This window comes from Mustela erminea, chromosome 13 (genome assembly GCF_009829155.1).
Source record: "Mustela erminea isolate mMusErm1 chromosome 13, mMusErm1.Pri, whole genome shotgun sequence".
Lineage (NCBI taxonomy): Eukaryota > Metazoa > Chordata > Mammalia > Carnivora > Mustelidae > Mustela > Mustela erminea.
This window is the reverse complement of record NC_045626.1, coordinates 83,214,347-83,228,871: the sequence shown is the minus strand read 5'-3', so window position 1 is coordinate 83,228,871 and position 14,525 is coordinate 83,214,347. Positions and strand designations below refer to the sequence as shown.

Below are 14,525 nucleotides of genomic sequence, written 5' to 3'. Positions count from 1 at the left end.
AACTGGTGGTGGGGGTGGGGGGGACTAGAGGGGTAGAGGGAAAGAGAATCTCAAACCTCCCCAGTGAGCACTGAGCCTGATGCAGGACTTGATCTCATAACCTTGAGATTAGGACCTGAGCCAAAATCAAGAGTCTAACACTAAACAACTGAGCCAGCCACCCAGGCTTCTCCTATATGTGTTAGAGTTTGCTTTATCCTCTGTTTCTTATATTTTCCATTGCTTTTTCCTCTGGGGTGAATTCTGGGTAATTGAATTGTCATTTTCTAATCTATTGTTCAATATATCCATTGAGGTTTTCACTTCAGTGATAAGTTTTCACTTATTGTAGTTCTATTTGATTGTTTTTTTTTTTTTCCTCAGTGTGCATCATGTTTTAAATCCTTTTTTTTTCAAGATTTTATTTATTTATTTGAAAGAGAGAGAACGTGAGTAGGGGGAGGGCAGAGGGAGAAGTGGACTCCTCAATGAGCAGGGAGCCCGATTTGGGGCTTGATCCCAAGACCCTGAGATCATGACCTGAGCTGAATGCAGATGCTTTAACCAGCTAAGCTACCCAGGCACCCCTTAAATAATCCTTTATAGGAGTGCCTGCGTAGCTGAGTTGGTTGAGTGACCAACTGTTGGTTTTGGTTTAGGTCACTATCTCATGGGTCATGAAATTGAGCCCTTTATGGGCTCCATGCTCAGTAGGAAGGCTGCTTGAAGAGTCTCTCCCTCTGCCCCTGCTCATGTGCTTACGTGCACTCTCTTCTCTCAAATCTTTTTTTTTTTTTTTTAAGGTTTTATTTATTTGTCAGCATGCACAAGCAGGGGGAGCAGCAGGCAGAGGGAGAAGCAGACTCCCTGCTGAGCAAGGAGCCCAAGGTGGGACTTGATCCTAGGACCCTGGGATCATGACCTGATCTTACAAAAGGCCTTTTTTTTTTTTTTTTTTTAAATCTGGGGTAGTCATATTCCAATTCCTTTTTAAACAGGTCTTTAAAGATTTTAGATATACTTATTTTTCTGTAGTGTATAGGAAATATATCTAAAATCTTTTTTGCTGTTTGGTTTCTGCTGACTGTTATGGTGGCTTGCTTCTTCCTGCATATGTGGGTTTTTGTTGTTTTATTTTGTTTTCAACTTTTTTCTTAAAGATTTTATTATTTGAGAGGGAAAGTGCCTGTGAGCACAAGGAGGGAAGAGGGGGAGAGGAAGAGGGAGAAGCAGACTCCCTGCTGATCAAGGAGCCTGATGTAGGGCTCGATTCTACGATTCTGAGATCATGACCTGAGCTGAAGGCAGATGCTTATCCGACTAAACCACTCAGGTGCCCCCGGTTTTAATATATTTTTTAACACTTATTTTAGGGAGCATGTAAGTGGCGGGGAGGGGCTGAAAGGAGTGGGGAAAGAGAGAGACTCACTCCCAAGCTGACTCTTTGCTGAGCTGAGAGCCTAATGCAGGGCTTGATCTCATGACCTAAGAGATCATGATCTGAGCCAAAACCAAGAGTCGGACACCCAAATCCTACTGCCCGCTCTGTGTGTGTTTTAACATTAAACTTCTGATGTGTTCCTTAGAGTATTTATATATGCTTCTGGTAGGTATGTAGGGATACTCCTCACTGGGATAATTTTATTTTCTTAGTTTTTAAAAGACTTATTTAAGCGAGCCGGTTGGTGGGGGCAGGTAGGGATATGGCAGAGGGGCCAGAGAGGGAAGAATCTTTTTTTTTTTTTTTTTTAAGATTTTATTTATTTATTTGACAGAGAGAAATCACAAGTAGTTGGAGAGGCAGGCAGAGAGAGAGAGAGGAGAAAGCAGGCTCCCTGCTGAGCAGAGAGCCCCATGCGGGACTCGATCCCAGGACCCTGAGATCATGACCTGAGCGGAAGGCAGCGGCTTAACCCACTGAGCCACCCAGGCGCCCAGGACCCTGAGATCATGACCTGAGCGGAAGGCAGCGGCTTAACCCACTGAGCCACCCAGGCGCCCTGAGAGGGAAGAATCTTAAGCAGACACTGGGCTGAGTGCTGAGCTTGATACGGGCTCTATTTCACGACCCCGAGATCATTCGCAACCTTCTGATCGTGTACGGCCTGAGCTGAAACCAAGAGTCGGACACCCAACAGACTGCCCTGCACCACCCAGGTGCCCCTGGGATAATTTTAAATGGAATTTTTGGTTGGCTTGGACTTCTAAAAATTATAAACATGAATTTATATAAAAAATTAAACTTATGTAAAAATGGAAGTTCGAGACTCAAACCCGTGTAAAGGTCAAACTCTAGCTACTCTTCCACGGTAACGACTTTTTCCTCCTACCCAGAGTGAAGACCTAGGTGGGCGAGTTTTCTTAACTCTTCTCGTTGTTTACCCTCCAGTTGTTTAGCAGTCTTACTGAGGCGGCTCTTTGGGGAATCCTGGATTTAAAACTACTCTTAATTTATTTGCTCTCATATATTACTTTTGTTTTGTGTTTTTCTTGGTATTTTGTACTGGGAGAGGTTTTTTTTTTTTTTTTTAAAAGATTTTATTTATTTATTTTGACAGACAGAGATTACAAATAGACAGAGAGGCAGGCAGAGAGAGAGGAGGAAGCAGGCTCCCTGCTGAGCAGAGAGCCCGATGCGGGGCTCAATCCCAGGACCCTGGGATCATGACCTGAGCCGAAGGCAGAGGCTTTAACCCACCGAGCCACCCAGGCGCCCCTGTACTGGGAGAGTTTTTAAGGATATCTGCCTACCAGTCATAAGTGAGCCTCAACTTCTTGATCTATAAAATGAGGGTAATGGAGGTTCTCTTAATAAGTTTCTCTGAGGATGGAAATAATGTACAGAAGTTTTTAGATTAGTGCCTGGAGTTAGTAAACATTTACATTCTTAATTAGGGTAGTGGTTAAGCTACTACTTTACTTTGCTCAGGAAATGGTGACATGTAAATTTCTTTTTTAATACTGGAAGTTTTCTTTAGCGTTTCTCTTAGAAGGTTCCTTTTGGAGGATTTGCAGTCCCACAAGTTGCTACATCTAAGAAAAGTCAAAGGAAGTCAGACTTTCATATAAAACCTTACAAGTGGGATAAAAGATGAAATCAAGTTTGTTTTTGTTCATTGAGTTTGACTGTATGGTCTGATACCTAGGTGCAGCTGACCAGACCATGTTGCCTTGTGAATTTTGTGAGGAGCTCTACCCAGAGGAACTGCTGATTGACCATCAGGTGTGTTTAATTATGTGAGGAATGTGTGCAGGCACTAGTTGGTGCTGTAGGCCACATGAGTTTTTGAGCCACTATTTTAATACACCTGTGGCAGGAGGTAGCAACTGTGTTTCTTACCATGTGTGACCTAAGGGTATGAGAACTCAGCCTTGTTCCGTCTTGTAAAAAAGTAATGTTCATTGCAGCAGGCCCCCTTGCTCTCCCCATACTATGGTGACTAGTGTACATCTCCACCGACCAGCTTATTCTGGTGTCCTGTCATGCCCCATTTTGATTTATCGGAGATGTACTGAAGTCCTTGCAGTTCCCTGGAAGGGTTAAGGATCTTTTTTGTAGTTTACTTTTTCTGCCTACAAGATGTGTGGCCATCCACCCCTGCTTCCTTAACACCCTACAACACAGACCCTTACTTGTAGACTTGGTTCTGACATGACTTTCAGGAAACCATCCTAATGGATCTTCTGAAGACAAGGTCAGAGGTCCCACTTGTGTCCTTCTCAAAAGTCCTGTGCCCACTTCTTTTAGCCTATCACTCCATGGTGTGGTCTCCCCTGTTGGTCTGCACCACCAGGCTGAGTTCCTTGAGAAGGTTCTGTTTTCCTAGCTACTGAATCTCTCAGTACATGGGGAAAGGTGTCCTGTGCTTTTTGAATGATTGAAAATTCTCGAGGCATTTAGGAATGATAAGAGAATAGCCTTCGTGTTTGAGGATTACCTGGTGGAGGGAACCACTTTTCCCCCTCAACTCTGTTGCTCTCTGGTTTGGTTTGGCCTCCTGTGGCATTTCCAGAACTGTTAAATAATCCCTGTGCTCTGGGTGGGACATACATTCCCCCCTAAGTGGAATAATACAGTATTTGAATATATCTACTTTTTTGGTTTTGGAACAGCATAAGAAAACCTATTAATAGGGCTAACAGCCTCCTTTTACTTAGTGGCTATGGGAAGAATTAGAATCTTCACAATTTAAGAAGAATAATCACAGGGGCTTCTGTCTGGCTTAGTTGGTAGAGCCTGTGACTCTTGATCTCAGGGTTCTAAGTTCCATCCCCATGCTGGGTGAGATTACTTAAAAATAAAATCCTTAAAAAAAGAAATCATCACATGAACACAGGAAAAAAAATTTAAAACAGTGTTTAAAATAAAAGTAGAGTGTTCTATTTGCCCTAACCCTTTATAGTCTCTCTCCCCATTATTAAGGATTATTAACATTTGTGACTTTTAAACAATGGGAATGTAGTGTTTTCCTTAACGCCTGCCTTTTTTTTTTTTTTTTTTGACAGACAAGCTGTAATCCTTCCTGTGCCTTACCTGCACGTAGTGTGGGCAGCACTTCCCCCAAAGGGGTGGAGGACCCTGATGTCATCTTCCAAAAGTTTTTGCAGCAGGCTACGAGTAACCAGTTAGACTCTTTGATGGGCCTGAGCAATTCACCCCCTGTGGAGGACAGCATCATCATCCCATGTGAATTCTGTGGGGTACAGCTGGAGGAGGAGGTGCTTTTCCATCACCAGGTAAGAGTCCGCAGAGGACCAGTCTGCTTCATTCCATGCAGATCCTCTGAATGAACCTAAGGCTTTCAGAACTGAAAATGCTTCTTTAGCTTTTAAGTTTCATGCACACTTGACCTGGCTACTAGCCATGCCCTGTTTTGTGGACTGAAGTGTATACTGCTTCAGGCTTTTAGGCTTTCTCTGCCTCAGTCAACGAAATGTCATTAGCTGAGGACCAAGTAGCCAGGACTTCATTTAAGCAGGCATCCAGGACCTGGCAAAGGGACTTGTTTTTATTTTTATTTTTACCATTTTGTGAGACTGACTCAGGACCTTTATTTTTACCATTTTAGAGGGTGGGAGAGCATGTGTGAGAGGGGAGGGGAGGAGGAGCCGAAAGAGAATCTTAAGCAGGCTCCATCCTCAGCGTGGAGCCTGAATTAGGGCTCGATCTCACAACCCTGAGATCATGACCTGAGCCAAAACCAAAAGTTAGACTCTTAACTGACTGAGCCACCCAGACACCCCATGCCAAAAGGATTTTGATGAGTTTCCCTGAGGTCACTAACAAACATTATATTTTTGACCAGGCAGGTTCTTCCTGTTCTGGTGGCATTTGAGTCCTGCATTCCAGGATACCTAGAAGTCTGGTTCTGGCTTTACCTTTACAGATAGGTCTTGTCCCCTCACTGGGGATATCCATAAATGAAGGAGTTAGATTAGATGGTCTGAAGTTATTTTTTAGCTATGCAGTCTAGGATTCCAACCTGTTGGTAAAAAAAATAAATTTTCTGCCTAGTCTTGTTTGTTATGAGGAGCTAATACTGAGGGTATGTTCAGAGTCTTTTCTGTAGTTGATCCCATATACTTCTTGCTAGAACATCACACATTTCATTTCTGTAAGAATTCTGCTTTTGGATCAAGCGGCAGACAAGTAGCTGCTTGTTATCTCTGAGGGGAGACTATGAAATTAGCAACCATGCAAATGCTGTCATTAAAGCATTGACATCCTTTTCTGGGTTCTTAACCAGCCCTTCCTTCTTCCTGGCACAGTCAGAGTGCTTCTTTCAGTGGCTTAGGCACTAACAGGAATGACTGTGCCATTCCATATGTGTTTCGTCTTAGTCCCAGGCCCTTCCTGACAGTGGTCGTCAAAGTCATGTTTGTCTCCTCCCTCTCCCCATAAGGTCTGTTTACCCAGCCTGCTGTTCCTTCCTTTCCTCCAGCTGCTCCCTTGCATAGTTATTCATAGGAATAACTCAATCCTAAGGAACTAATTCTCGTTTTTCTTGTTAGGACCAGTGTGACCAACGCCCAGCCACAGCAAACAACCATGTGACAGAGGGGATTCCTAGACAGGATTTCCAGCCTCCAGAGACCTCACCAGAGCTGCCCAAGAGGCGTGTCAGACACCAGGGTATTAGCCAGGGCTGAGCCAAGGCCACAGGTCTGCTGCTGGCTCAGGCCTGCTTACCACTTCTCATCTGCTACTCTAACTTGGGGGTTACCTGAATTCTGAATTACCAAGCACAGTAGGATCTCATTGGGGACACTTTTGAGGCTACTTGTGGTCCCATGTTAGACTAAGCTGTCTGGAGAGTATTATAGGGTAATGGCTTTGGGGACAGCCATGAGACATGCTTGTCGTGCTTATTCAGCTGCAGGTCTCTTGTCTGTGCAGTCAGTGCGTAATTCGGAGATAATTTTCAGACCTTATTATGTCTGTCCTGGGTCCCTGCTTCTAGTTGAACTATGTTTTAGGGTACTCAAATTTATTAGTAATATTATTTAGAAGCCTCACAAATAGGCAGGTAAGCTGTTTTTGAAACCTAACCACTACAAAGCCAATTAGAAATTATTTTTCGAGATTTGCTGGCACATCGTTGTTCAGTACTTAGGAGACTATATTTGAAGACTCGGGTAATAAGTTCGGACAAGGTGTTCCCAACCTTGTCCTGGAGATGTGGGTTTCAATAGTAAGGCAGTCTTTTACCCTGAATCCTATTATTCCTGCCCCAGATCCAGCACTAATAGCAAGAGCAGATTTTTCTCTAAAGCTAGTGCTTTTTTCTCTTCTCAGGAGACTTGTCTTCTGGTTACATGGATGATATCAAGCAGGAAACATCTAAAGGGCCCACCTACCCTCTGCCCCCCAATAGACCCATTAACAATATGACAGCAACTTATAACCGACTGTCAACATCTACATCAGGCCCCAGACCTGGGTGCCAGCCTAGCCCTCCTCGAATACTGAAGCTCAACAACTTAGACAGCCAGGATGGCCGGGCACGTAATCGAAACAGCCATAATGCAGCTATGGCCAGCGGACATGTTCCAGTGATTCACCCAGTGCGAAATCTCTACCCAGAAAACCTTGTACCCACCTTCTCTCGTGGGCCTTCAGGGAGATATGGAGTAAGGTAAGAATCAGTAGCCCAGGAGTGGAGCTTGGGAGTAGCTCAAAATGCACACTATGTGGGAAAATGGACTTTGTGTGTATTGTGACCTGATTCCAAAGCGTTCTTTTGTTTTCTGTGGGTTTTTCATTGTTCATTTGTTTTGTCTGCTGGCGGAAAGTTGCTTTTGTCTGGTTCCAGTGGTTTCTGTTCTGAGTTTCTGACTTCCATTCAGCGATAATCTCAGAAACTAGTTTCCAATCCTTTTCTTTCAGTGGTAGGAGTGAAGGTGGCAGGAACTCGCGGGTCACCACCACAGCTGCTAACTACCGAAACAGAACTGCAAAGGTAATTGGGGATCCAGTCAGTGATGCTCAGTGAGGACTCCCAAATGGGTGGGACCGGTATGGTTCTTGGAGTCAGAGGTGGGCGTCAGGCAATGGATGAGGTTTCCATGGAAGTTTGACATTTCTAGGTCTCTAAAGGAGGACTGCTTTTTCACTTCCTTCTTTCTACTTCGATTGTGTTCTCTTGTTCAACAGGCAAAACCCCCCAAGCAACAAGGAGCTGGGGATGCAGAGGAGGAAGAGGAAGAAGAGTAATGGTGTCTCAGAGAACCTGCACAGTGGTTCCATCTTCTCTGCACAGCAGCACTTGCCACGGTTCAGGCCCCACTTCTTGGGCTCTGTGGGCAGGGGAGATTTTACAGATTTTAACTTTTTCTAGGTTATGGCCATTTTGTGTCTTTTGAGATTGTGCTGTGGGAGTTTGAGGGTTTGGGGGAGGGTTAGCAGGGAGGCTGTTGAGAAATGTTTCACCTTTAGCTACTGCCTTTTGGCTGTGCAGGAATACGAGTTATGGCCTCTCAGCCCACCAGGGCTCCATCTTTGGACATACTATTGCCACTGCTTCTTGGTGCTGTGTAGTCCTGGTGGGAAGAGGAGAGAGGGGTTCTGGAAACCTGGTACTCACCAGTGAAGTGATTCTCTTCTCTGTTGGGGCCTCAATTTGGGAACTTTTAGGTACCCTCCTGTGTACTGTCCCTCCCCACTCTAGAATTTGGGCCTCTGGTGTGTATGGAGGCACTCTGGTAAAGTGTTCAGGCCAGTTGCAATATATGTTAGGAACAAAGCTTTGGAGATGATTGGAGCTAGAGGCTTTGTTTTAATCTGCTTCTTTGGCATTTGGTGTAACTGCCTTCTGTTTCTGGTGGGGAGCATGGCTCCTTTGTCTCTACTGTCTTCTGATGGAGAAGGCTGGGGACTCCCTGTTGCCACCAGAGCCGTGCTGGGCTCTGCTTGGATCAGGACTGAGGCCCAAGTTCATGGCTTGCTCTGAAAACCAAGTATCAGAGCCCCCATCCCCTCTTTTTATTTCACTACTACTACTACTACTACTACTACTACTACTACTAATATACTTGTAATAGAAATAAAGTTTGTACTTGGAGTTCAGCTGAGTCTTGTGGTTCCTTCTCCTTTGCACTCTTTGGAGACCTTAGAGAAGACAGAGTGGGCTGGAGTTGGAATTGTCCCCGAAGTATGGGGGAAGGTGAGCAGGATTAGGCTCCCCTCCCCCCTGCCCAATTCTCCCTGAAACCCTGGTAGTTGCAGCATGAGCTTCTTTTTAGTGCCAGACATTCAAGATAATAGTTTTCTATTGAATTTTGAGGAAGTGGATGGCTGTTGGAGCTCTGGTGGTGATTTGGGGTGGAGGTGGGACTGCCTCCAACTGAGCAGAGAAAGGCAGATATTTTAAAAGCCTCGGTCCTGAGAGTGGTTGAGCCTTAGCAGAATTATTCATTACCCCTTAGTACAGGACTTTAGGTTATGTTGAGCTCATTTGTTTTTCTCCTGACAACCTTGTGGCAGTGGGAAAAGAGGGAAGAATTGCCTCATTTCATCAGTGGAAAGGAGCGATTTGCAGAAGGCTATGCAGGTAATTCATGGCGGAGCCAGGACTCCCATCCAGGTCTGGGCCATAATGAGAATAAAAAGTAAGACCAGAGAAAAGAATATAGAAGTACAGGGTTTTTTGGTATGCTTTCTGTCAAAATTTTACCTGAATAAAAATTAGCAGTCAGCTCAGAAATACCTTCTTGTCTTTGGTGAAAGAATCCCAAAAAACTGAGAGACTTGGGCCACTCCTGGCATGACTGAAAATCCCCCTGGGACTTAGAGGTGTGAGGAAGGATCCTCTGGGGCAGAGAGGGCTTTGGGGCTTGTCACCCATAATTTTAGTGTTTGGGGATGGAGATAAACTTGTTTTCCTTCCCTTTGGTTGGATTAGATGTTCAGTAAAATAATAATTTTTTCGGTTTGTTTTACTTTCTTTAGTAACCTATAGTTCCTGAATGTTTCATAATGGGTACACTTTTTGAAATAGAAGATTTTCTTTCTTTTCTTTGTTTCATACACATACTAGGGGAGGGGCAGAGGGAGAGAGAACCTCAAGCAGACCCCTATTGAGCATGGAGCCTGACTTGGGGCTCAATCTCATAACCCTGAGATCATGACTTGAGTCAAAACCAAGAGTCAGTTGCTCAACTGATTGAGCCATCTAGGTGCCTCTGAAATATTTTTTAAAGTATTTTATGCCACTTGTCTGGGTGGCTCAATCTGTTGTGTCTGCCTTTGGCTCAATCTGTTAAGTGTCTGTCTTTGGCTCAGGTCATGATCCCAGGGTCCTGGAATTGAGCCCCACATTGGGCTTTCTGCTCAGCACAGAGTCTGCTTCTCCCTCTTTCTCTGACCCTCCTCCCCGCTTATGCTCTCTCTCAAATTTAAAAAAAAAAACACAGAAAAAAAAAAGTATTGTATGCCCCTAAAATAAGTATAGTTAAAAGACTCAAGAAATAATTTCTTGTCCTCTTTCCATCTTTTGAGATTCTCTCCTGAAAGTTGATTGCCTTTTTTTTTTTTTTTTTTTAAGCTATTTCTTCTGGTGTTCACTGCCATATTTCCAAATCATGGCATTGGACAGCATTGCTCTTATTAACTATTAATTGTATTTGCTTTAGCAATGTATCTGTAATTTTTTTTTTTGCCTGAACTCAGATTATTTGAGAGGGAGTTGCAGACAGGGCACCCCTTAATCACAACTGCTTCAAGTGTGTGTTTCCTAAGAATGAGGATGTTCTTTTAACTTAATTGCAGTGCAATAATCAGGAAGTTAACATTGATGCAATACTATTTATTCTCCTTTACAAACCTTATTCTATTTTACCAGGACCAAATTTGTCCCAACAGTGACAAAAAACACTTTTCTCTGGTGCAAGAGCACGTGTTGCATATACTTATCACGTTTTTTAGCCTCTAATCTGGGATAATTCCTCAAATTGTTCTCAAAGATGTTAAATTTTTCAGGATTATAGGCCAGTTGTTTTGTAGAACCTCTTTATATTTGGGTTTGTCTATTTTTGTTTGTTTAACAATTCAGGTTATGCTGTTTTTGTGGGAATACCAGAAATTACACGGTCTCCTCTATACATCCTAAGATGCATGGCCATGTGCTATCAATTTGTCTCAGTGATAATTTTTGATTACTTGGTAAAGAAGACTGTCTGGCAGATTTTGTCACTGTAAAGTTAGTTTTTTCTTTTCTACTCACTATTTTTGAGGGAGGTATTTTGAGACTGCTGTTTCTTATCAAATCTCCAGTGATTAGTTTTAGCATCCATGATGATTCTTTGCCTGAATTTTTACTATTGAAATGATGATTTTCTGACTCCATCATTCCTTCAACATTTTAGTTGGTATTCTATAAGGAAGAACTGTTCTTTCTCCCCCATTCATTCATATATAAAAATAGGCTATTTTATTCAATTTTTTATTTTTCATCTTTATTATTTATTCTGATGATCAAATATAATTATTTTGATGGCCAGATTTGGCCAGCTGGTTTATGTGTCTTTGTTTTGGCACGGCCAACTATTTCTCGAACACATCCTTACTTTCTGACACAAGATATTCCAGGTTCCTCTTGTATTTTCCCTGCCTCAGGGCTAGAATTTTTTTCCCCCAGAAACCCTGGATTCTTTTGGGGCAGAACAGTAGTTAGAAACCATCATCTGGGTGCTTGACATGTACAAGATATTACTGTGGGGGTGGGGGTTATTGCTTCTGTGTCCTTTCAGCAGACAGCTTCAAAATACGTGTATGTATATTTATATATATATATATGTATTATGTGTGTTGTAGACCTGCATATACTTGATTTTATAACTGTATTATGAGTTCATAACAGTATGCCCAGTTTCAGTCCATCACCACAGGGCTGATTCTGTCCTTTGCTTCTCCAGCAATGAGAAATCTGGCTCCTGTTATTCTCAATATAGTTACTTACTGCTCAGTCCTCAAAGACCAAGAAAGTAGTTACCGGTATTGCTGAATCTTACCACTACAGAAAATTTAATCTATTAACGAGCTAAATACTTTTATCACTCTTTTTGACTTTATTATGAGGGTATATAGTGAAAATGTGTTCAAAATTTTAGGTTCTTTCTTTACTCCCATTCTTTGATGCTTTGTGTTCCACTATTCATTTGAAATACACTTGTCTTGATTTGTTTTTGTTTATATTCCGTCCTAGGGATCCTTTCCTCCCAGGTTTGTTTATTGTATTTTACAGTATGTAAAGTATTAGTATGGTTCCAACATTAAATTATAAAAGGTTTACTCAGAAATGTTACTAGCCCTTATACCTTCTACACCCATTCAACATCTCCAGCCTTTCCCGTTTCCACCTACTGTCTGTAGGCAACCAATCTTGTTAGTTTGTTTTATTTTATCTCCCTCTAAACTTGTTTTTGTCAAAAGAACCAAATATATGTCTTTTATTTCCTCTTTTCTCTTACACTAGAGGTAGCATATTACAAATACTCTTGAACTTTGGTTTTTTTACTTAACAGCATATTCTCAAGGTAACTCTCATTGTATATTTGTCAGTTATACCTCATTTTAAAAATCACTCCATCGGGGGTGCCTCGGTGGCTCAGTCTGAAGCCTGCCTTTGGCTTGGGGCATGGTCCCAAGGTCATGGGATCGAGCTGCCACACGTCAGGCTCCCTGCTCAGCTGGGGGCCGGCTTCTCCCTCTTTCTCTGCCTGCCACTCCCCTTGCTTGTGCTCACTTTTGTGTCAAATAAATAAATAAAATCTTGAAAAAAAAGTTACTTCATTGTGTGAATGTACTGTGGTTTATTCATCCATTCTCCTCTGTATGTTTAGGTTGTTTCCAATATATTATGATTAAAAATAATGTTGCAATGGATAAAATTTTATTTTTAGTTTTTTTGGAGAGGGAGAGTTGGGGGAGGGACAGAGGAGAGTGAGAATCCCAAGCAGGCTGCACACCCAGTGCGGATCCCGATGTGGGGCTTGATCTCACAACCCTGAGATCATAACCTGAGCCAAATGAAACCAAGAGTTGGATGCTTAACTGGTTAAGCCACCCAGGTGCCCCTTCAGTGAATGATTTTTTTCCTTATTTGTGATCGGCAGAATTTTAAATTGGCCATGAAGATTCCTGACTCGTGGTGTTCATGGCATACATGTAATACATATGTACATGGTGTATATGTATTTCCTTCCCTTTGTGTGTGGGCAGGACTGTGAATATGATTTTTTTTAAAGTATTATGACAAAAACATGAAGAGATTTTGGGGGTGTAAAGTCTCAAATCAGTTGACTGTGAGTAAGATTATTCTGAATGGGCCTGACCTAATCAGAGGTGCCCTTAAAAGGGACTAGGAGAAATAGATCAATTTCTTGAAAACAGACTACCAAAACTCAACCATAAATAAGTATGATTACCCTCACACACACTTTTTTTTTTTTTTTTTTAAGATTTTATTTATTAGAGCCAGCATGAGCAGTGGGGAGAGGGGCAGAGGGATAAGCAGAGTTGCTGAGCAGGGAGTGTGACACAGGGCTTGATCCCAGGACCCTGGGATCACAACCTGAGCTGAAGGCAGATGTTTAATTGAGCCACCCAGGTACCCCACGTATGATACCCTTTATCAGTTTTAACAGAGCTACTCAGGTTTTCTGTTTTTCTTGAGTGAACTTTGGTGTTGTCTTTCAAAGAATTTGTCCATTTTAATAATTTATTGGCATAAAGGTGTTCATAATACTACCTTATTTTAAAAGTATCTGTAAAATCTGTAGTGATTTCACCTCTGTCATTCCTGATGCTGGTAATTTCTTTTCTCTTTTCCTAATATGTTCGGCTAGAGCAATGATCCCCAAACTTTTTCTATTTATTTACATATATATTATTTGCTTCAGGGATACAAGTCTGTGAATCATCAGTCTTACACAGTTCATATCACTTACCATAGCCTATTACCCTCCTCTCCCAACAGTGTCCATAACCCAACCACCCTATTTCCTATTTGTTTCCCGAGATTAAGAATCTCTTACGGTTTGGCTCCCTCCCTGGTCCCATCTTGTTTCAGACTTCTTTCTTAAAGGCCAGCTAGTACATACTCCAGGCTTTGCAGGCCTTTACAGTCTCTATTGCAACTGCTGTTAGAGAGTGAAGGCAGCCGTGGGTAATACCCATGGGTGAGACTTCCAGTGAAACTTTATTTACAAAAACAGGCAGCTAGATTATGCACTATAGCATGGCAACCACAGGTTAGAGATTTATCGGTTTTATTGATCTCAAAAAATCAACTTTGGTCCCACTGCTTTCCTGCACTGTTGTTCAGCTTCCATTTCATTGGTTTGCATTCTGATCCCCCCCCCTTCCATTTTGATATTAATTTGCCGCCTTCTGCTTGCTTTGAGCTTTTTTTCTTGTTTTAATTTAAGGTCAAAGCTGAGACCACTCATTTGAGACTTCTTTTCTAATACAAGTGTTTAGTGCTATAAATTTCCCTAAGAACTGCTTTACCTGCATCTCTGGAATTTTGGTGTTTTGTATTTTCATTCAATTCAAAATACTTTGATTTCTTTGTCTCATGGGCTATTAGTATGTAATTAGATTCTGATAACTGGATATTTTCCAGGTTTATTTTTTCTAAAGTCTATTTAACTAATGGGGCTCGAACTCATGACTCCGAGTTCAGGAATCATATGCTCTTTATGACTAAGCCAGGCAGGTGCCCCCAGATTTTTTTCTTTTAAAGTAGACACTACACCCAGTATGGAGCCCAATGCGGGGCTTGAACTCACAACCCTGAGATCATAATCTGAGCTGGGAAAAAAAAAAAGACCTGAGCTGAGATCAAGAGTCAGATGCTTAACCAACTGGGCCACCCAGGTGCCCCCAGATTTGTTATAATTACTAATTTAATTTTCTTGTGGTCAGAGAACATAATTTGTATGAATTGAGACTTGAATCTCTTCAAATTTACTGAGAGTTTTTTCTCCAGGCCATAAATATTCTGTATGTACTTGAAAATATGCATTCTATTTTGCTTGGATGGAGT

The 14,525-nt window shown here is 42.2% G+C and overlaps 1 protein-coding gene across 2 annotated transcripts in view; it reads left to right on the top strand.

Annotated features, from left to right (window-relative positions):
• TRAFD1 (TRAF-type zinc finger domain containing 1) overlaps positions 1-8,545 on the top strand; it is a 29,982-nt gene extending 21,437 nt beyond the window's left edge. For both annotated transcript variants that reach the window (XM_032310385.1, XM_032310384.1), the window contains 6 exons: positions 3,126-3,202; positions 4,486-4,716; positions 5,992-6,112; positions 6,776-7,115; positions 7,367-7,439; positions 7,634-8,545. In XM_032310385.1, the coding sequence (XP_032166276.1) occupies positions 3,126-3,202; positions 4,486-4,716; positions 5,992-6,112; positions 6,776-7,115; positions 7,367-7,439; positions 7,634-7,693 (902 nt within the window). In that variant the 3' untranslated portion in view covers positions 7,694-8,545. The remainder of the gene's footprint in view (positions 1-3,125; positions 3,203-4,485; positions 4,717-5,991; positions 6,113-6,775; positions 7,116-7,366; positions 7,440-7,633) is intronic.
• Positions 8,546-14,525: the final 5,980 nt, after the last annotated feature.